At 39.5% G+C, this 23,175-nt stretch overlaps 1 protein-coding gene across 4 annotated transcripts in view; it reads right to left on the bottom strand.

Moving 5' to 3' along the window:
* The window catches only part of fgfr2 (fibroblast growth factor receptor 2), a 52,805-nt gene that overhangs the window by 15,015 nt on the left and 14,615 nt on the right, over window positions 1-23,175 (bottom strand). Inside the window, exons 3-12 of one of the 4 annotated variants that reach the window (XM_066679985.1) lie at window positions 22,421-22,687; window positions 20,454-20,528; window positions 15,771-15,940; window positions 13,682-13,805; window positions 8,742-8,932; window positions 7,913-8,051; window positions 5,602-5,798; window positions 4,144-4,283; window positions 2,085-2,206; window positions 68-178 (exon numbers count right to left, since the gene is read on the bottom strand). In XM_066679985.1, the coding sequence (XP_066536082.1) occupies window positions 68-178; window positions 2,085-2,206; window positions 4,144-4,283; window positions 5,602-5,798; window positions 7,913-8,051; window positions 8,742-8,932; window positions 13,682-13,805; window positions 15,771-15,940; window positions 20,454-20,528; window positions 22,421-22,687 (1,536 nt within the window). Of the gene's footprint in view, window positions 1-67; window positions 179-2,084; window positions 2,207-4,143; window positions 4,284-5,601; window positions 5,799-6,927; window positions 7,073-7,912; window positions 8,052-8,741; window positions 8,933-13,681; window positions 13,806-15,770; window positions 15,941-20,453; window positions 20,529-22,420; window positions 22,688-23,175 lie in introns of all 4 variants that reach the window. The other 3 variants (XM_066679982.1, XM_066679986.1, XM_066679987.1) reach the window with 3 other exon arrangements.

Here is a 23,175-nt window from a genome sequence, read left to right as displayed (position 1 = left end):
GAATCTTATATTCAGTTTGGAACAAAGGCATAAAATCAGTAGCATGTTGATTCCTGACCCCACTCACCGTCCTGTGTACATGCTCCCAACAAGTTGATGATATTCTTGTGACGACCAATCATCTTCATCATTTCCATTTCTGACACCAGGTCAGACAGATCTTTCTCTGTGGCGTCGTCTAGAAAGAAAAATAAAAATAAATCAGTCTGTTCCGCATTTATTGGCAAACAGTTTGCTCAAGTTTTTGCATTCTGTACTTGTTTGAAGAACAGGAGTAATGAATTGTAATAAGCAATTCAGTAACGGTGTAATTTAAAATGAACTGAAACTGAACAGACTGGACCGGCCTTAGTTGCGGAACTATCCACTGGTGCAATATAGAGTTACACAGAGCTACTCACTACAGAGCCATCCTTTCAGTACCTCTGAATTAAAACCGGTTCGTCCAATTTAACGTAATTACCTTCAGGATAGATGCCTTTTCATTATCTTACTGCTGATCAGTGGAGTGCACCAGACACAAATGGCCGTCATGCATTCCTCTCCTGTGTCACCCCCCACTCCCTCATTCTTGTTTTACAAAGACATGAGTTGACAGTTTCTAACTTTTGAAAATTCATTTTAAAAAAAATCCAATATATTAAAATGTATAAACAGTTTAAAACATTAGGCAGCAGTCTTAAATAAAAGTGACTTCTTTTACTGGATCATTGCCAGGCTTTTTCATCAGGTGGGCACTCGGTCACCCCCTCCCAACACACTTGCTTTAAGATGTCTTTTTAAACCCCCAACGCCCCTCTCTGCTGTGTGTGCGTGTCTCTCTCTCTCTCTCTGTCTTTGTCTTTGTGCAGGTGAAGAGAGCCAGTTGCAGCTGGCTTGGACAGAGAGGCAGCTATGCGGCCTCCTGACCCAAGCCCTACCAGCGTCATTCAACACTAGCAAATAACCCTTCAGTGGCCTCGCATTTCTCAGCCCCAGAACAGCCAATTCTCCCTTAAATTTCTCTTGCCCTCACTCTCCTCTCAACTTCTCATTGGTCACTAATTCCATCTCAGCAGGCCTTAACGACATTCATCAAATCTGCTGCAGTACTGTGCAATAGTTTTAGATTTAAAAAGCAATATATCTGAGCAATAAGTATTTATTGGGTCTAAAAATAACAAACAAACAATTAAAAAACTTCTACAACTATTAGAATAAAAACAAATAGTAATGATAATAAGTAGTGATATTCTGTTTTTGAACGTGTTGGTTTAAACCTTTCCAAACATCTCCTCATGGCAGTCCAGTATTATCTGAGTCTATCATTCAATACCTTGTCAATAAATAGTCCGTTATGTTAAATCAAATGTGCTGTTGACTGAACAAATTCATATGATCAAGGAGAACATTTGGAAACAAACTTTGTTCTTCACAGTAGTGCACTCATCTGCTACTTTTTTTGGGTGGCTTTTATATAATGATATATAAGTTTATACAAGCTCTATGCTTATTGAGAATATAAATTATGTTAAATAATAATTTACATGCCTAATCCCTTTAAACAATACTGTATTCGTCAGGATTATTTTAACTAATTTGAACTGCAATTGTTATCTATTATTTCTTTTCTTAAAAGTATAAGAAATCTAAAACAAAATTAGAGAAAAGGGGGAGTACTGGCATATTATAACTTTTTTCACATTCCAAGACTCACTGATTATTTCTGAATGTTTGTTCAGGTCCAATCTTTCTAACCCAATGATTCAGATTCAATGTGTGTCTCATAGTTGTCAATAACATGATCAAACTTATACCCTGAAATGACAAGATTCTGCACATTCAACTCAATAACATATCATGAATGTACCACGTGAGATTTGCACATTTTGTAGCTGTTTACGGTCGGAGAAAGACAAACACAGTGAGGTGCAATCCAATCTCAAATCCAATATGAAGAGATTAGATTTGTAAGTGCAGACAGCTCAGCTGTGTTTCAGTAGCACAAATAAACACATCCTGTCATGTGAGCCTATGATGAACAATATAATTTATTCAGATCTTTAAAAATTATGAAAAAAAAATGTTCCATCAGCATCATTTACCTTTCAGCATCTTGACTGCTACAGTCACAGCCTCTTTGGGTTTGTCCTTGTCGATGCCTAGTGCCTCTGCCATCACCACTTGGCCGAAACAACCTTCACCCAATGGCTTGCCCAATGTCAGTCTGCAAAGGAATCAGGCAACAACATTTATTGGAAGCTCCTTATAGTTCCTCTCATGATGCAGCCTGAATGATTAATTTCTTTACAACAACCTTTTGCATTTGAGCTGCAGTGAATGACAAGTTTGAATGATTAGTCAATAAAAGGGCATTGAGTCAGAGGCTGTCTAGCTCTGTCGTACTATCCAATTCAAATAAAATGTGTGACATGATGCTGGAGCTGCCAGAGTCCTGCTGATTATAAGCAAGATAAAACAGTTTCGATAAATGTGTGTGTGCGCGCGCATGTGTGTGTTTAGCCATTGTGTTCTCTCACTGCAGTATTTACCCAATTCTGAGGTGTTAAGAAGGTGCCCTTTGGCACCCGTGGCAAAGCTTACATTTGACATTAGCCACAGGGGCAGCAAAGAGAGTGTCAGGTGGGATATAGAGTTACTGCTCTCAGGGGTGTACAATAATATGCCTTTTGGGATTTGGAGGATCTTTCGGAGCAGGCTGCTCAAAGCTACACTGCATTCCTTTACCAAGACAAAAAAGTCTAATGGACACAAGCAGCCAATCAATACAAATCTGTAAATCAGTCTCTAGCTTTGTTAACATTTTTTGGTATTTAAAGAAACTTAAAGGACTACCTAACACACAAAAACATATTTCATGGGGACTGTGACTTTACAACCCCTGGCCCACTCAGTGTGCCTGTAAGTTGAGATTTGATTGACAAGGGCTGGCCCGGCCCTCTACTCCCCGGACTGTGTAAACATTGACACCAACACTAGGGCCTGGGGCCAGCTCGTCACTGTGGTAACACAATTCGCCTTCTGTGCTGTGAGCGCCCGCCGGCCCCTGCCTCTCAAAGGCCGCCTCTGTCTAGCCGAGCCCACCACAGATAATCAATGTTATGTTTTTCCTCCACGCCAACCGCAAAAGTTAACATTCCACAGCTTTCTGCTCCTTGGAGGCATGCGTCTGGCAGGAAGATGAGCCAATGAGGCATGCAGTGGCAAGATGCAGAGTGCAGCAAATGAAACAATTTCATATAATGCAATTATATCAATTTTGCAGGTAATAGATCAAAATAAAGTAGAGAGAGTGTCAACATTTCGCGATAGCTCACTTGCAAATCGTCTCCAAAACTGCCATTACATTTCTCAGAAAAAGAAAGTTCAACTTTATATAGAATATTGTTTCCTTTAGCTTGAAGTAAAAGTGTCCTCCAAATGGGAGCCATACACACACACACATATACATATATATATACCTTATTGATTACCTTATTAATAGTCGTGTGCAGTGACAAAACCTTCCTTTAGTTGTCAAGATTTTTTCCCCATAGCCTTGCTAAACAAAGACTTGGCAGAAGGGCAAAGCTAACTAATGTGAAGTTACACTTGCAAGTTCTCGCCACCAGGAAAATAGGACACACTTACATCACCTTTTGTGTGTTTGCCTCTGAAATATAGAATGATTTTATGAACGATTATTCATATAGTCCAATTCAGCAATGTGGAATCTCCATATTTGTACCCTTAATGTCAGGAGAAATGTTTGTGTCCATAAACATTGTGTAGTTTCTAATAATAAAGGCTGTCTGAAAACTTGCGGACATATCTTAGCCAAGCAAGGAATACTTTTTAAGAAATCTCAGTAATAAATGGTGTGATAATAAATGCAAGTTGAGCTTATCCTGAACAATTAACTGCACATTACTGCAAATTTATTTTGAAATGATTCTTTAGACACTGACTGCTTAGTCTTCTTGCATAAAGCTGGGTAAAGCTTAGTTTGTTTAGTACTGTAGTGAGACAAACAAAATTTAAATTTTATTTTATTGCATTCCTAAAGATAGCAGGGCAAAGATACCAGGAGCATAGTCAGATGTGGAACTGTATTTTGAAAACTTCCGGTCTAATGGCTTTGACCACTGCTCTGAGAGAACTCACTTATCTCTGGAGAATTCCCAGCGCGGATCCTCGGGCAGGTCATACTCTGGAATGATCTGGTCATGGTCAGAGCTTCGGCGGGTTGTGATGCGTACAAGTGGGGTGCTAGAGCTCATAGAGGAGCTGGAGTCAGCTGACACCTGCATGGAGAAAAAGAGATGGCTGATCACCTGCGCTTTCAGGAAATATGAAGCACACTGAACCCCCAACTAAGTGTGTTTGTGTGTTTAAGCAAATACCATTATAATTTTATTTGACAGACACAAACCTTAGCACACTTGCAAAAGACAGGTTAAGCTATCTGATTTTTACTGCTTCTAATAAAGCTGGAGTTGGTCATTTTAAAGTCTTAAAATCTGTTTTTGTTATATTTTCTGACATACGCTTTACATCCGATAGAAATCTGTGACTCTAATGCTCTGACAACATCAATAAAAATGTTTCCTATATAGGCCATTAAAAACTACATCCAATCCTTTTATTCAGACCAAGCTAAATAACTGGATTGCTTACCTGTCTGTCTGCTACTTCACCCTGGCCCATAACACTCACACTGTGTGCAAGTGTAAAGACTCTCACTTGAAAAGACACACAGAGGAAAAAAAAAAAAAAAAAAAGGGTGGAGGGTGTAGGCTTTCCAAGAAAAAAATAAAAATAAAAAATAAAAATCCTGGATGAAGCCAGTGGATGGTTTTTGAAGACGTGTGACTTCTCTGTGTGACTTTTTAAGCTGTGTGCATGTTAATGTTTTAGAGGAAAGGCTCTGGAACCATGGCGGAATGCATGGGGCAGGGTTATTCAGGTGGATTACACACAGGTTCCTTCAACAACACCTACTCCAGCTTTAAAGACTCTATTTAAATGTGCATCCCATAATTTCCCTAAATATGCAGGACTTGTAATGAAGAATGAAGCTAAAAGGGAGATTGCATAACTTTAGCTTAAAAAAATTAAATAAATCCTGACAATTACAATGTAGGACACGAGCTCTTTGTAGATTTGCAGTTAACATCTGGAAATGTTCTACACAGCAGAACTTACCTTCACAAGCCTTCAGGAAGAGAGCCTAATGATGTTTCATTTGTTCACATTTCTCACAATGTCAAATGAAGCATCAGTCAGATACAAAAAATACAAAAGACAGCAGCAATACTGTCATATGACCGAAAACGTATCTTCATATTTAATAGATTTTTCACTGCTATACTAAAAATAATAGTTATAAAATGACAGTTAATGTGTAATTTTATGACAAAAGACACTCTATACATGCTACTTTTAAGCCAATTATGAGATGTAATTTTTAATCAACAGTGCTTGCTTAATGGTTTGTGTTATGTGCATTGAAAAAACTTAAAATGAAAACAATAAAACAATGCTTTCTTGTTTGTGCATGTGAGTGTGTCAGTCTCTGGTGTGTATTAGGGGTTCTGGAACTCTTTATCTACTTTCTGTTACCTGGCGGCGCAGTGGGATCTGTTTGGTAAGTTTATGCACTGCAGGCTGCCCCCCAAAGTCAGGCTTCTTTGTGGAGGTCCTCATTCTGCAAACAACCACGATCACCACCATGCAGGCAATGAGGAAGACGCCTATGCAGTAGATAGCGATCTCCACATAGTCTGGAGGATAGTCAGGTTCAAATGGGCCTGACTCGGCTGAAGTGGAGATAAAGAAGTCAATTAAAGTGAAAGGCAGATACCAAGGCAGTATAGAATCACATTGAGGAACTCTGCACTAGACAATATGAGAGAATATACGGTCTTGCAGTCGGCTGGTCAAAAGTTAGGTGTAGAAGTTATGGAAAACAATTCACAACACAGATCAAGGCGCACATCAGGACACGTATCACTAGCTCTATATACGCAGTTCCTTCCTCTTAAAGCATGCAGTTGCTATAAGGATGGTAGGTGCTGCTACATGCACCAGAGAAAGGAGTGGACAAGTGGAGGAAAGTAGAATCAAATGCTATTGGCCAGGCCAACATGGGAAAACACTGCACAAAACTTTTGCTGTACCTACACATTTATACAAAACTTATACACCATCTACAAAATTAAAGTCTCTGAGTACAGAAGACTTCCTGCCACTAGAGAAGCTTCTTGAAGAAAGAAAAGAAAAGAAGAAGAAAAAAAAAGGTCTTGGATATGCTTTTAAATTATGAGCATGTGAATGATGCATATGCATTCACTTGTATATTATAGCATATTTAAATATTTATTTGATCAGTATTTTTCAAAAATAATTAACACATATAAATATAAATAAATATATTTTTGATACCCAAATACATTTTTAACACAACACAAAGTGATGCATTGAGGAAGTGGCTCTGATCATTGAGAAAGTACAAGATAAAAAAAAAATTGTATTTTCCTGATAAAGGGAGAGCAATCATCAGAGCCTACGCAAAGAGCCACTGAATATAGCAGTGGACAAGGACATACTGATGAAGCATGCAGTTAGTAAGAGGCGATGTAGAAACATACAAAGAGAGAGCGGGAGTCTCAAGCTGAATAAAGATGCCCGAACATTAATGAGGAGCACGTCATTTTAAAACCTCCTAGATGCATTCCAAAACAGCCAAATCAAATGCTTCTAGCACAACACACACTCCTAAATTAAGTTTTTTTAACTGTAGTATCAGCTGTTAGATAACAGCAAATATCGTACAGTTCCACTATGAAAAAGTCTCCCATTCTCTCAGTTTCAATTTGTGGCCTGAACAAACACTTCAAATGGTGTGAAGAAAAATGAGTGGAGCTGCAGAAATAGAGGAATGTATACCTGGAAGAACCGTCAACCAAGCAGAGTGATAGGAGATCCCAATAGAGTTACCCGCCAAGCACGTATATTCACCCGCATCCTCGAAAGTGATGTTGGACAGGTAGAGGACCTCAATCTCTTTGTCCGTGGTGTTTACGCCTGCCGTCTGAGATAGGGACAGCAAAGAGGCAGGAAAAACCAAAGGAGCGACCAAGGAAGAAGGGAAACGAGCAAGGATTTCAAAAGAAGGGGAGTGGAGAAGAGCAGACGGTGGAGAGAAGGAGAAATAAGCAAAGAGAAGGAAAGAAATGAATGAGACCCAAAATACCAAGAGGAGAGACAATTTGCGAGACAGATCTTGTTGTTAACCTCATCTACACATTTCACAAATGGTAGATGATCCCTTCATAGGAGAAGACTACTGTATACGAAAAAGGACACACCACAAGAAAAAAAAAAAAAAGGAACCCTACGGCAAAGACAAAAGTAAAGGGAGGAAGGCGCCCCAAAAATATATAAGGCGCCTTCACATCCACTGGGTTGAGTCCACCAGACCATTGCAGAACATGCAAACACACCCAACAAGGGGAGCCATGGAGAACAAGGCAATATCCTCAGTCTGTGAGGGATGAACAGGAAAGAATGAAGGAAATAAAAGTAGGATATGACTGAGAAAGAGATGGCTGGATGTGTGAAAACGAATAAATGGACAAGAATAAAGATAAATGAGAACTTACAAAAACTTAGGAAAAGAGGGCATAGGGAATCTTGTTTCCATGGCTTGTAAGAGGACAATTGAGATAACCCCCAGGAAGAATTGAGATGAGACAAAAAAAATAAAAAATACAAAATAAAAAAAAAAAACCCACACAATACTCCAGGAAAAGTCCCAGGATCACCACGATCAGACAAGGGGAAAAAAAAGACCATCAACCCAAAACACCAGAAAAAAGGGGTTGTCAAGGGTCAAAGATCGCCGATAATTTTCTTTTTTTTTTTTTTTTACCTGGTAGGACAGTCAGCCAACCTGACTGGTTGACCTGCCCAAGGTAATTGGAGACTTGGCACATGTATTCACCAGCATCTTCCAGAGAAACGTTGTGGAGTGTGAGCACTTCCACGTCTGTGCTGTTTATGCCTGAACGCTATAGGGCACCACGACAGCCCAACGTAGCCGCAGCACAGGGGCAAAGAAACACATATGGCAGCCTGTTAACATTACTGTTTATGTACACTGATCAATCACTGGATTAGGAACACACATCTTGTATCTACATTATGTATCTATCTTACTGTCCATTTTATTTGCTCTACTGACCATACAGGAGCACTTTGTAGTTCTACATTTGCAGACTGTAGTCCATCTGTTTCTCTGCATGCTTTATTATCCCCCTTTCACCCTACTCTTCAATTGTCAGGACCCGCACAGGATCAATCTCAGCGCTGCAGTGTGTGTTGTGCCAGTATGACTGTATCAGACACTGGAGTCTGCTGGCGATTTTAAAGCCCTGTGGGGCTCCTAGCCATTGAAGAGCAGGGTGAAAAGTGTGGATATGGAAGTATGCAGAGAAACAGGTGGATTACGATCTGTAATTGTAGAACTACAAAGAGCTCCTGTATGGTCAGTGCAGCTGAGTGTAGATACAAGGTAGGTGTTCCTAATCCAGTTCAGTGTTTAATAGGAGAAAAAAAAAAGAAAAAGAAAATAAGGTTTCCGCCACCAACTCACAAAATAAGAATGGATTTCTCCCAAAGATATCACTCACAAAATATTTAAAATCTATATAGATGCAATACCTTTGACATATCACAAAATCAGACTGTATGGCTCTTACCTTTAGCACACGGACATGGGGAAGTCCATCAGGACCATAACGACTGCCATTCTTGATGATATGATGCAGCCACTGGATGTGAGGTTGGGCATCACTGTAGACTTTACAGACAAAGCGAGCATCCTCCCCCACATGTACAGTTGCGTTTGCAGGGAGGCCAGCCTGGAGGATGGGTCGGTGAGGAGAGCGCTCTAACAGAAGCAAGGAAAAAGAAGCATTATGCATTAGTCAACAGTTTTTAGATTTAGGTTTTAGTGTCACATAGAAATTGCAAAGCAAGACTTTTATAAACATAACTTACATCTTACATCATGGAGTGATGTAAAAGTCACTTGAATTCCAATCTGGCCATTCAGACAGAGTCGCAGTGCCAGTACAGATCGGATATGGTTCAGATTTCAATGCCACATTTTAAAGTGGCCCAAATTATATTGAAAAAAATAAGGCAGATTCAATTTGATGTTTGCTGTTCACACAGCCACACATATAACACATTTGTGTCACATGCGAACAAACATCTAATTAGGGCCACATTTACATGCTGTGTGAATGTATTTTACTACTGCATTAACTGCAGTTATACATCTCAGTGCTCTTAATCCTAATCATTTAAACCAATCAACTCTGAATGTAGGTGTGAGGCACACCTGTAGAAAGCCAGTCTGAGTACGTGTGAATATTCCACTACTCCAAGCACCTCCTGGCACCACCCCTGTACTGCTATCAGCGTACTGTTAAGATTCTTCACACAAAACAAAAGAGTCTGGGACCTTATCTGCACCGATAAGAGCAAAACAAAAACCTGCACCTAAGGAGGAAAGGGAAAAGAACAGCACTGCTGCAGAGTTTGTGTTCTTGGGCTAGTCAATCAGCAGCCACAAGGAAGTTAGATCAATGTCCTAAGCTGTTGATTGTTACTATCACAGTGATCTTAAGAACGCTCCACATTTTTGCATGAAATAAAAACTAATTTTAAAATGTAGTTCTGTTGATGTGTTCTGTTAGCTCTTGCACTAACTAGATATATGCACTAGGTACTGTAAGTGCTTTCTTATTTAATGTTTAAAACATCTTAGAATGTTGTGGTTAGCCAAAATACCTACTATGGGCCTATGACCCTGTCACTTATCCCGATTTAGTTATTTTTTTCCTTTCTAAATTATTAATTAACCAGAAAAACCAGGGCGCTCAAAGACTTCATTACGGAGATAGTGGAGGTTTACTGATGGTGTGTGCATTGAGGGGGTAATAGGATTGAGCATTGTGAGGGACCAGTGGAGACTAAAGAAAAGGTACAATGAAAGGGTGCAAGAAAGGAGAGAGTAAAAAGAGGGGGATGGGGTCAGAGAAGAGAAAGACTAAAGGGTGCTCAACAGATGGGGAGTGAAAAGAAAAATGAGTGAAAAAAGAGGGGGGGGGGGATAATGTGGGGGCCCAGTAAAATGTTCCCTTCAGTTGTTAGTGTTTTGTACTCTCTACATTTCCAAGCTTTCTATTCACAGAAAGTCTATCTGATCTGTACAAACCATCTATTTTATAATGGTTTGTGTATCTCCTCATGTAGAGTGTTCTGGTGTTTTTCATCTCTCCTTTATATCTATCTATCAATCTCACAAATCTTTCCTTCTCTGCCCTACAAAACACTCTCTCCCATACACTAATTACATCCTTGAATATATAAAGGAAATAAAATAACTAGAGAAACTCTTTTGTTTGGATTCAGCCTGTGTGCAAGTATGCAATTTGATACTCCACCCAAGGCGCAAAAAAAATAGAAATCTGAGATCTTTATTTACCAAGGAAATAGCTGACTTTAATGGGTATAAGAGACAAATATGCAACCTGAAAACACAAATAGGTATAAGAAACAATGAGTTAGGGGTGCTATATTTCTCCGTATAACATTGTCCAATGAGCAGTCAGGCAGAACACTGGGAGTTCACCAAAACACACCCACACTTTTGGCACTTTTCCACTGTATGGTAAATACTGTATTCAGCTCAGCTCTACATGCTTTAGGGGACCTGGTCGCTGGTATATTTTACTTTAGCATTGGGTTGAATAGGTACCATGAAGTGGAAAAGCATCATTAGACACAGTCAAACTAAGTTCAAGAGGGCTATGACACCTGCTGAGACAGACACCAAATAAAATAAAACCTACATAAATCTATATGTATGTGTCAAAACATCACTGATAAAGGCAAATATACATCTTCTTAAAGAAATCACTGTCCATGTAGCGCCATAATTCCAAATTGAGCTTTATAACAAAGTAGATTTGAACAGTTACGGTTCTTCCCCACTGACCACAGAAATCAATAAAAATAAATAAATAAATCTTCCTTCAATATCAAAAATTGTATGTCAACAATAGCCAGGCAGTTTTCCATAAAACAAAAATTTATTTTTAAATTTATATAAACAGGCACCATAAAACCTGTCCATTTCAAGCCAGGCTTCCTAAAAGTTGAGCAAAATGGCCACCACTGGGATGTTTTGTCCAGCAGTCATTCACCCGCATCATCCAGAGATCGCAATCTATCAATTATGTCATTAGCCAAGGGTTTTCAGGCCACTCCAGCATCCCCCAAGCGAAATTGTTGAACTCTTGGTAACCCACTGACTTGGCTCAAATAGGGTTAGATCAGGGTCGGAGTCACTATCGAGGGAGAGAATAAGGGAGGCAGAGTGGGCAAGTAAATGGCACCAAAATTGGCACAGAGTATGCTGCATTCATACACTGTGTTCAATGAGGCACTAAGGAAGGCTTAATTACTAGAGGTTAGTCTGTCAGAATAAATTCACAGTTGACTTAATCCATCATAAACTTTACATAGAAAATTGGGGGGGGGGGTAGATTTCATGTAAAAATTGCAATGTAACAATGCAAATTAGATTTCATCAAACTATTATTTTATAAATAAAGGTTTTAGAGAGTCATAGATGAACATCTTAAACCCCCACCTGGAGATACAGATCATTTGTAAAATAATCTCCATTACGCTTCACTGTTTCTGCACTCACAGCTCCACTGACCATAGAGGGGCACTTTATAGTTCTACAATTATACCGTGTAGTCCATATGGTGCTCTGCATATTTATTTACTTCTTTTCACCTGGTTCTTTGGGATCCACACAGAGCAGGTACGATTCTCAGCGCTGCAGTGACACTGACATATCGGTGGTGGGTTATTGTGTGTTATACTGGTATGAGTGAATCAGACACAGCAGTGCTGCTGGAGTTTATATACCCCTCAGTGTCACTGCTAGAGTGAGAACAGTCCACCAACAAAAAATATAATATCCAGCCAAAACTGTCCTTTGACCACTGACGAAAGACTAAAAGATGACCAACACAAAATGGGCAGCAACAGAAAAGCTACTGTCTCTGACTTTATATCTTTACAAGGTGGACCAATGAGGTAGATTAGACAGTCAGTAGCTAGTGTAATTAGACAGTGAGTTGCTGTGTCTGATCCTCTTGTACTAACACAATAGACATTAAAACACCAACCACGTATGTCTGTATGGGGCTGATGACTATAGGATCAAGGAGGTGGTGATGTCATGGCTAATCACAAATGCATTTCAAAACTTTATTTGGATTTAACACACACACAAATACTCATACAAATGGTGGGAAATCTTATTGGAGATCATCTACCATAGGATTTTATAGGGTCAGGTTTGGCAAGAAGCCACTATAAACAGGAATAATTAGGCTAGGCTAACAGGCTCTGAAGAACTGCAGAACTTTGGACCTAGTCCCCCTTTGATGTGTCAGTTAGCTGAGGCCAGCACTGCTTGCTCTTACATCATTGTCTAGAGGGTCACTAGGACTCAAATTCCACTGAACAGACTCAATCACTTTCTCTCTACATTGCTACATTTTCTCCTTCATTCTTGGCAACAAACCCTTGAGTGTTCAACAAAATCTCTGTGTTTTTCCTGGGATCTGACATGGATTAAAAACAAGCAATTCAACAATGGATGATATACAATAGGCTGTTTTGTGGCCTTATACATCTCCTAACATGTTTCTCTATATAATCTTCCCTCCATCTCTCTATGCTAGGAAGACATAGTGAAGGTGGCCACAAACTTTATTGTTGTGCAGTAAAACAGCAGAGTTGCAATTTAAAATGCTGCTTTTACTTATCCTACCACATGGGGATGAATAGGGAGCATTTATGTGTCTCATGTGTATGCCAGAGCCTGAGGGCTTATCCATGGCACTGCTAGGGATACGGCTCTATACAAGTCATTTTGTAGGTCATTGAAAGCACACTAGACAGACCTCTGGCATACCCAACACTTTCCAGGACCTTGTTTAATATTAGGTCTTCTATGCTTAAGCTGGTGACCATGAGTCACTTGGATGTGTTTCTAGACTACTGCTAATATTGCTAACTGCAAATTACATTGCATGATTACACTTCTAGAATTGTGGCTAACCACCACCAGTTGAAAAAATTAAAAATGAATTTAGCTGCATTGGATCCCTAAACAGGTCCTGTGGATATGGAATGACCACTCCCTCGATTTGTGGGGCTAAATACTTTGCAAGGGTATTTTCTCTGCCCAATCTGGGAAGTTTGTTCAACTGTTAGGGTACTTTCCACAGTCCTGTCTCAAAATGTACACAGAAACAGTTAGAACAACATACACCTGTCACCCCTTATAGGTTCAGTTTGCTTTAAATTCCATTTATAAAAAGCTGGCACCATGTAACAGCATTCTCTCAACAGACCTGCAGTCTACCTGCACCTGTCTGACCCAAACACTCCAGCCCAGAACTGTGCACCTGTATAATAAACTTGTGAGAAAGAGGAACACACACACACACACACACACACACACACACACACACACACACACACACACACACACACACACACACACACACACACACACACACACACACACACACACACTCACCGACGACGTCCAGAGTGTAGGTGTGGTTGATGGAGCCATATTTATTCTCTACTATACAGGTGTAGTTGCCTTTATCAGAGGGTACCACACTTTCCATGATAAGAGTCCAGTGCTGGAGTCGGACCTGTAGAACAAAAACACAATGCTCAATGTTCTAGAAGTATTCACTCTTTATTAAAATAAGAACTTAATTCAAACTGTTTTTACCCATTTATATTCTGTTGATTCCCTTTCTGCTACGAAAGGATTTAGAATAAAAAAATGCCTATGATTGTGGGAAACTGCAGTTCTCTCTGGTTTGTTTACATTTAGAAGCTCAGCGTCTTTCTAAGGTGGAATGGTCCGTTTGAGGGGAAAATACACTTGTTTGCATGCGGCTGCAGTTTTATTTGAAGTTTGAATTACAACAGAAATTCATTTGTTGAGTTGTTTTGTAGCACTTCAGGTCTCTTTAAATTCCGGAGGTTACTAACTGCATGAAAGTAGAGTCAGCTCCAACAGCCAAAAAAACAAGTCAATATTACCAACCTATGGAGCAGGAATAGAACAATATCCTCATCTCGGTTCATGCATTTAAGTGTTTTCAGGGCTCTTCATTGTCTAAAACCTCCAAAATGCTGTTTCAGTGTTTAGGGCAAGACTGCACAACGTGTGGCTTTATTGCAGTTGGCACATGGATTGTTTTGTCAGAAATCTCTTTCAAATCTGAATCAATCTAAATCTTTTCCACCTTTTTCAACGATATAATGTTCGGGCACACTTTATGGTTTATGACTCATCTCTACTCCTTTTAAAACCATAATAGTCCATGAAAACAACAGCGGATAATACCTGACAATCATGGTTGGGGAACTACTGGTAGTGCTCTAGTAGTCAGTGGGAGCTGGCACTACACCATGCATTACAACAGAGGACACAAGGGAAAAGGGAGGAGTGCCTGCCAGTGAGGTGAGCTTTCCAGCCAGAGCATCATGGGAAAAACAACACCGAGTCAACAGGCTCAGAGAACGAGTAAGCATGCTCTCGCCCCCACCTTAGGAATTCAACTCTCGTGACTGTAGGCCACACTCTGAATCCAAACTGCATCCTTCACTATGTCTCTTCTACTTACGTTTCAGTGCTACAATCTCTCATATACACTTCTCCCAAACATCAAAAATAAAGCAATGTTTTATTTTAAAAAATTAAAGTCACCAGTTAAATATCAAAGTCTTTTGCAAAGTAGACCTAGGAGGTGAAGGCAAGCACATGCTTCCTCCGAGACACATGAAGCCAACTACCACTATCACTGAGGTATCACTGGTGATCAAACCAGCAATCTCCTGGTTATTAGGGCCAAAGTTTAAACTACTGATCAGAAGCTCAGTAAAACATTCACAAGGAACTCATGGTTTATAAGACATTTTATGTGAAGCCCATTACTTATTTTTACCCCTACACCTTACTTTTGGGTGTCAAAGTGTAGTGATTCAAATTTTCCCCTACAAAATGGGACAACCCTTCAAGAGTCTGATACATCACCAGAACACAAACAAACTAAAGAGTGCTTCATTCCCAGGCTACTAGCGGGGATTTTGGACATCATATAGCTTCAGATGTTGTGAAAAATATATACTTTCCGAATGGTGTACATGTAAATGCACTGAAACTAGGCTCACATGTTAAGAAAGCTCCTGTAAATAATTTCCAGCCATGTTACATTATTATCCCTGATATTTAGTTGCTAGGATAGAATATGAAGCAGGAGAGCCCTCAGTGAACTCAAACTTTGCATCAGAAAGTGTAAACAGCCACAGGGCAAGGTACATTGGCCAACAAAGCCCAAATCCAGTTAGATATTAAACGTTATCAAATGGTCAGTATAGGGTTTTTCCCCAGTTTTCCCTAGTTATTTGTTCATGCCAAAAACAAGAACTATTTCAGAAAAATGTTGAAGTATTTTAATGAACTGTGATTTTGCTGGAGTAAACAGATATTAGCAATGTTTATATTTCATGTCTTACGCTCCTGATACCGACTTGTCAAGTCAAGTGAAGTGGTCATAGTCTCCTGAGAAGCACAGCTGATTGAACAAGCCTGGCTCTCTTACCTTATAGCCACCCATGCGGTCCTCCTGTCGGAACGGTCTGCCGTTTTTCAGCCAGTGCATTGTAGGTGTAGGATTCCCAGCCGCAGCACAACGAAACTTCACAGTGTTGGCTGCTGGGACGGCATGTAGCTTTTTCTCCATCTTGTCTGGCATGGTCCATCGTGGGGCCCCTGCAGGCAAAAAAGGAGTCATTGGTTATTTGTGGACACTGCTCTTAACCAAAAAAAAAAAAAAAAAAAAGATTTTTTATATATTATATATGCATGTAGTGTAAAGGGCAAGACTCATGTTTCAAACTAAAAAAAAAAAAGTTTTCTTTTTCCAAATTACAACCCGATCTTTCTGAACTGTAGTATTCTTCTTAGGCTTAAGCCTTTGTTTGTAAAATAACACATAATTGATAACCATGGCAGCAAAATGCAGGGAGCATGCTTCACTCAGCTTGGCAATTTGGTATTTTATTATGTGTGAAGCTTAATGTCGAAACGTTCTGAATATCGTGAGTGACAATTTCAGCATAATCTTTATATATTATCAAATAATATTTGCTAAATGCTTGTTTTAAAGTCAAGTTTCCATACCCACTGTTATTATGGTGTTTATTTGTTTGTTTGCTTTTGTATTCCTAAGTACAGCACCTATACTTGGCATCAGAACCACTGAGTAATGTGTCAGCCAGCACACACACACAAAAAACACAACACGATGCACTTCTTTTAGATATTTCGTACAAGTAAATCTAAAGGAAAGGAGCAGGAAGGTATGACCGAGGACTCAAATCATCACCGTTATTCACACTCCCAGAGAAGCTTAACAAAAAGGCCAGTCTGGCTCACATAACCCAGCAATTCACACAGAACGGCTTAAATAAAAACATACTTGCTACAGAAAAAGATGGAAGAAGTTTAAACAAAAAAAAAATCAAATAAAAATCATACTCATGTGGGCTGGAGTGAAAGAAAAGATTCTTGCCAAGAAAAACTGGAGCATTTTTCCAAAATTTCTTTTTTCTCCCCCCCTCTCTTTTTAAATTAAGCTCAGTGTTTCGCCATCATCTTGCTAGGCATCTTGCTGCTATTCAGAAGACGGCACTTGGGGCAAAAATTGAGTGTTGAACCATGAGATGGCTAGCTAGGACTAACTGGGAGCAGAAGGAGCAATGCTCTGGAAGGCCGTGTGGTTTTGATGAAAATCTGTATCCAAATTCCTTTCTGGGAAATATATATTCATTTGAAATATGATGCTGGAACAAAGCTTTTTTTTCCTCACTGACTATATTCTCACTCTTCTCTACTTTAAAATTCTACAACATTGTTTCCCTCTGATGACATGATATTGTCTCCAAAAAAAAAAGGAGTGGTAGTTCTTTTCATTTAAGGGAAAACACTCATCACATAACACTGACAAGAGAAGGTCAAGAGATGTTTGGCAGTGATCCACAAGGAGAGAGAGGAGAGGAAAAAAAAATAAATTATAAAACTGATAACTAAATAATTATACTGGGAGATTAAATATGTATATCATGCTTCTTTCAGCTGGTATGACCTCAATACAACATTCCTCCATATATGGATGATAACAGGAAGATTTCTAGCATGCCACAACTTGATACCACTCATGTAAACAGAGGTCTTCCTTTTAGACTGATGGAATGCCAGTTGGTCTTAGCCCATTCTGTGGCCTCCATTCAGTCTCTAACGGTTTTTCTGTCTTCTGCACACTTAATAGCATTCGTTATCTCTTTCCTGTGGGTCTGGTCCTATGCAAGAACTCTCTCTTTCCTTTTCTTCTTTCTTTCTCTTTCTTTTTTCTCTTTCTCTCCTGTTGACCTTCCTGACCTGACAGACCAACAGGACACCTGGAATCTTTCTATCAGCTTAGTTTCTCAAGACTTTTTAAAGGTTTGCCTCTCGCTTCATGGCGAGAGATGACGAGTAGGATGACCCTCGGACAGGAAGGGTGGTGGGGCCATGTTTCCATGCCCCCTGTCCGGACATGCCAGACTTCAAAGCAAATGACCTCCTAAATCCCAGGATGAGTGTGAATGCCCATCCTGCGTCATAGAACAGTGGCTTTCAGTCAAACCTCTTAATCTCTACTTATATCTATTAAATAGTATGCATTATATTATATATAATAACATTATTTAGTTATGTTTTCTTCAAATGCAATAACAAATATAGTCCTCTAAAATTCTACACAGTTTAATGTTATTATGGCTCCAGTGGTGGTGTTGTTCTGTAATCGTTGGTCAGAAATAAGCAGTTTTTTCACTCTTGCATATGTTAAAGACAAAGTCAACGATTCTTGAGAACTACCATTCTCAAAATTCTCAGCTTAACAATCTCCTCCCTTGTTTATGTTTATTCAGAAGCTCTCCATCTTTTAAGGTGGAACAGTATGTTTGAGTGAGAAACCGACAGTTGGTTGTATGTGGCTGAAGTTTAAGTTTTTACTCAGTGAATTACCACAAAAACTCATTTATAACTCAAGCTGTTTAGCTTTGTAGAGCGTTCGGTCTGTGTTTATTTTATAAAGTTAGCGGTCTCCAGAACTTGGAGTCAGTTCCAACTTAAATAGTCTGTAACAGCAAAAATAAGTCAATATTGCCCACCTATAAAGTAGAAATAGAGCAACATTTCATCTTTTTTCATGCTTTTCAACATTCTGATGTCTCTTCACCATCCAAATGCCATTTTTCGGACAAAGAGCCTTGGTTATAGTGCTGTGCCATACTGTATTGTTTGTGATAATATCGTCATAATTTTTAAAAACAAAATTTAAAAAAATCAATATCAAGATAATATTGATATTCTGACTTGTTTACATAATGACATCATACAGTTGCCTATAATATGGCCTACATTCTTTACATGAGTGACTTAGACATTGTGAAGTACGGTGAAAAGTGTCTCTGAGGTGGAGGAGTTTGCTCCAAAAAAAAAAAAAAAAAAAAAAAAAAAAAAAAAAAAAAAAAAGGGGGAGTGACTTCAGTCATATTTCAGTCATATGGAGATGTTTCTTTTTAAAAAATAGCCTTGGTATTGTGTAAAAATATCTTATTTGATAAAATTTTTGCAACAAAAACGTTATATTACTATTGGTGTGTTTTCGAAACTAATAAGATTTTTTTTCAGTGTTTTATTCATATCGCCAAGAATTTCATTATTGCCATAATACCCTGAAAAATCACGATATTATTTTATGGCAATATCACCCACATCTACTTGGTTAATTTTCCCCCATTTACCAAGCTGTGTACAAATCCCAGCTGACAAATAAATATTAATATAAATAAAAAAGAATTTTTTTTATTTATTTAAATCTTATCAATAACATATTGAGCTGCATTTCCAATGTTCTTCAAGAATCAGACCTTTAAAGAATCTCAAAAGCAGCCCAAGACACTACTCTAAAATATACTTGCTTAAACCAGACACAATGAAACATATTTGTGAGGAGCAGAAGGATGCTGTTTTCAGACTGTTGCAGAGGCCCTCTCTGCAAAGTAATATCAAAGAGTTCTTAGTTCAGCTTGGCTCAAATCCAACCCACTGAGCCCAAAACCGCCCCTAGCACAATGCTAAACACTGCTAACCCCCCTTGCCTAAAGTGCCCCCCAACCCTTCATCCTCGGCCAAAGGCCAAAACTCTGCTGCACACAGAGACAAGTACTGGTCCTGATCCAAACCAGAGCATGCTAATTAAAGAACTTAAGGCTGGGCTCCTCTTTTCTTCCACCACCTTGAATATTAAAGTTTTTTAATAGTCAGTTTTGAATAGTTGGTAGTAGCCAATCTTGCCAAAGTGCCAGAACAGATTTTGCTGTTCTGGACATATCCCAATCAAAACCTTCTCTGTGCTTGGTATTGCTTAGATTAAGATTTGAAACATTTCAAAATTATTAAACTGCACTGTGAAAAAAAATTAAAGGCTTGACGCATGAGGAGGAATGTAGAAAGATTTGAAAGCTTGTAATCCCCTCTCGCTTTCTTTTCCCTACTAGACGGCCCAAGAATCAATCCACTTTGCCTCTTTCTCCCCTCCCTTCCCCACACTTTCAGCCAAGCCCAATTCAAAACACATCTCCTTTCAGGTAAATAACACAGACCAGATGGGTGGTTTCCATAATGGATGAAGCTGGCTGACGAGCTCCTCATGGGCCTGCTACCTGAGAGTGCGAGAAAAAAAAAATAGGGAAAAGAGTGTGCAGAAGAATGCAAGGAATGTGTCTGTGCTTTAGTTTCACAGAGTTATAATACAAGCTTGAAGAGTTCGGTGACAAGTCCTGACAAACAACTCTTGTAACCATGCTTCTCTCTCACCAGACTTCAGCTCTGAGGCAGAACAACTGACAACAACGAAGGACAAAGACCACACAAGCTAACTTGCTGAAAATAACCAGAGAGGTACTTCAAACACAAGCCAAGAAATCTGGAGACCGGAAAGAATCACTTAGAAACCTTGTATGTGTGACTTTTAACGGAGTATATATCTCACGCTCAGCAAAGAAAAGATCCTTCTCTGAGCTAATCAAGGAACAAACCCGCTGACTTTGGTCTGAGCAGATCATGTTAATACAAGTGGACAGAGCAATTCAAAAACAGTCTTGGGTGTTTTCAGACCAGCACACCAAAGGCCATCCAGAGGTTGACCATTCTGCCCTGGTTCTCGGATACTCACGCATCTGTTCGCCGTCTGCCCCGACATCGTCTGACCGCTCCGCGTCGTCCTCATCGTCACCAGACGAGATGGCATCTGCAGAAAGCACCAGGAACACTGTAACCTTCCTGTTGCTTTAAATCTCATCTCCACGCCTCTACAAATCATGCACTAACTATTGCTACTAATACCAAAGAAAAAAAAATTAAAGAATGTAAAAAATTAGGTTTCATTCAAGCCAGTGTTATGGCATTTCTGAGAGGATGATCACTAGTCACAAACTCATGGTGTTGCAATGTACATTGAACGATCACTGGATTAGGAACACCTACATTGAATCTACACTCACTGTCCATTTAATCAGCTCCACTGACCATAGAGAATCACTTTGTAATTCTACAATTACAGACTATAGTCCATCTCTTTTTCTTCATATTTTCTTATCCCCATTTTACCCTGTTCTTTAAATGGTCAGAACTACCACAGAGCAGGTATGATTTGGACGGTGGATCATTCTCTGTGCTGCAGTGACACTGACATGGTGTTGATGTGTCAGTGTGTGTTGCACTGTGGATCAGACACAGCATAGAGCTTTTAAAAGACCCCAGTTTCACTGCTGGACTGAGAGTAGTGCACCAACAAAAAATAACCAGCCAACAGTGTCCTTTGTTCACTATTTATGGACTAAAGGATGACCAAATCAAAATGCGCAGCAATAGATGAGCTACTGTTGCTGACTTTACATCTACAAGGTGGACCAATGAGATAGGTGTGTCTAACAGAGTGGACAGTAAGCGGACAGTGTAACTCTAGCAGCACTGCTGTGTCTGATTCGCTCATACCAGCACAACACACACGAACACTGCCATGTCAGTGTCATTGCAGAGTGAAATGGTGATTTGAAAAATACACAGAGAAGCATGTTGACTACAGTCTGTAACTATGGAACTATAAAAGTTGAGTGAAGTCAGTGGAGATGATAAAGTTGACAATGATTTTATCTACAGTGTAAGTGCTCCTAATCCCGTGATCATTCAGTCCACTAATGTTTTCTTGTTTTGGAAAGCTAAACACTCAGCTTTGACCTTCCATCACTGCATGGTAAACACCATATATTTTAATAAAGTTTAATTGAATTACTAAAGATGACTAAAAATGAACTTAAGATATAACTTGCTGCTGTATTCTTGTTCAGTGGTAATGTTAACATTCGCCTCATGCTTAAGTTTACAGATGAAATCTCTTATTATTGTTAGACATGTATATAAAAAATGTCGATCTGCATATGGGTTTGTAGTTGGTATCATACCTTTTGACTCTTTCCTAATATAAAACACACAGAGCTATCACAAATTAAATCAACTGTATGCATGGTCTGTAAACATTTAACGTTTTTCTAACATGGGAAGAAAAGAAGCAAAAAAAAAAAAAAAAACCAAAGGTCCAGAAATAAAGCCTACATTGTGTCAAAACACACACAAAAAAAAACTACCAAGGATGAGAAACAATCGTGCTAATGCTAATATTGCCACATAGGGCTGAACACTACAAAGCTCCCACAATCCAGCAGAGGCTACGATGCTCTCAAACACAAACCCTTGATGATGCTTGGATGATATTAAATGATACTGAAGATCTGAAAATTAGTGCATGCATTTAAAAAGAAATCATGAGAGTACAGACCATGCATTAAATGCACAGCTTAAAGCTTAAGAACACATGAGAAGGTTATAGTTTCTCTTACTAAAGAACCATGAGAAAGGTTTAAAAATCCGGAGGAACAGGAAAATGATGGGACAGTAAAGGGATGTGTAATGGGGTCACGGAGAAAAAAAAAATGGAGGTTAATTAGGAGGTGGGAGTTTCAGGCATGGACTTCCTCCCAAATCTGACTTCCGATTTCCCTAAAATTAGGAACCACCAAGACGTCAAAAACAGACCAGCACTGTCCTCAACAGCTCCTCCACAACTTCCTGGCCGCATCTCACCTGTGACATTCACGATGAAGCAGGCTGTTTCGCTGTGTTTGACGCCTGTGGCACTGCACGTGTACAAGCCTGAGTCCCGCGGGGTAGCGTCGCGGATCTGCAGCCACTCTCGCTCTATGAGCGTGCGGTTGTCTTGGCCCAGTGACGAGCCATCTTTGGTCCAGACGATGGCAGCCGCCTCTGGCAGCGGGCAGCTGAGACGCAGCAGGTCTCCCGGGTGCACAGAGCACACAGTGGGCTTAGAGATTTCATATTTGGTTGGAGGCTCTGCAGAGCGAAGGGGAGGAGAAAGGAAAGAATATAGAGGATGTGATGATAGAAAAAAAGATAAAGTGTGTGGGGGGGGTGTAGTTGCAATGGAAAAGAGGAAAAAAAAAGTGAGAGTGTGTCAGGTGAAAATAAGTGAGGAGGGGGGGGGGAGGGGGGAGGGGAAAAAAAAAAAAAAACACACACCAGCATAAAAACCCAGCATGAAAAACTTTTGGGGGAAGGGGGAAGACAAAAAAGGACCCACGCAAGACTGTTCTTAAACCAAAACTGTGACCAAAGAATGATTTTAAAAATAAAGCCATTGCACCCACAGAAAATACATTTTAACATGCAGTTACAAAAAGAAGCAGAAGTGTGCAATAAGCAGAGTAAATATTTAAAAAATAATAATAATAATCCCATACTCAGATAATCCCTGCACACAACTAGTGGTTTTTGTTTTCTTCTTCCTGCTTTTGTAGTTTTATGGAACCCATGCTTAGAGG

This window comes from Hoplias malabaricus, chromosome 8 (genome assembly GCF_029633855.1).
Source record: "Hoplias malabaricus isolate fHopMal1 chromosome 8, fHopMal1.hap1, whole genome shotgun sequence".
NCBI classification, from domain to species: Eukaryota; Metazoa; Chordata; class Actinopteri; order Characiformes; family Erythrinidae; genus Hoplias; species Hoplias malabaricus.
Note: the sequence above shows the minus strand (reverse complement) of the source record. Positions and strands in the feature narration are given on the sequence as shown.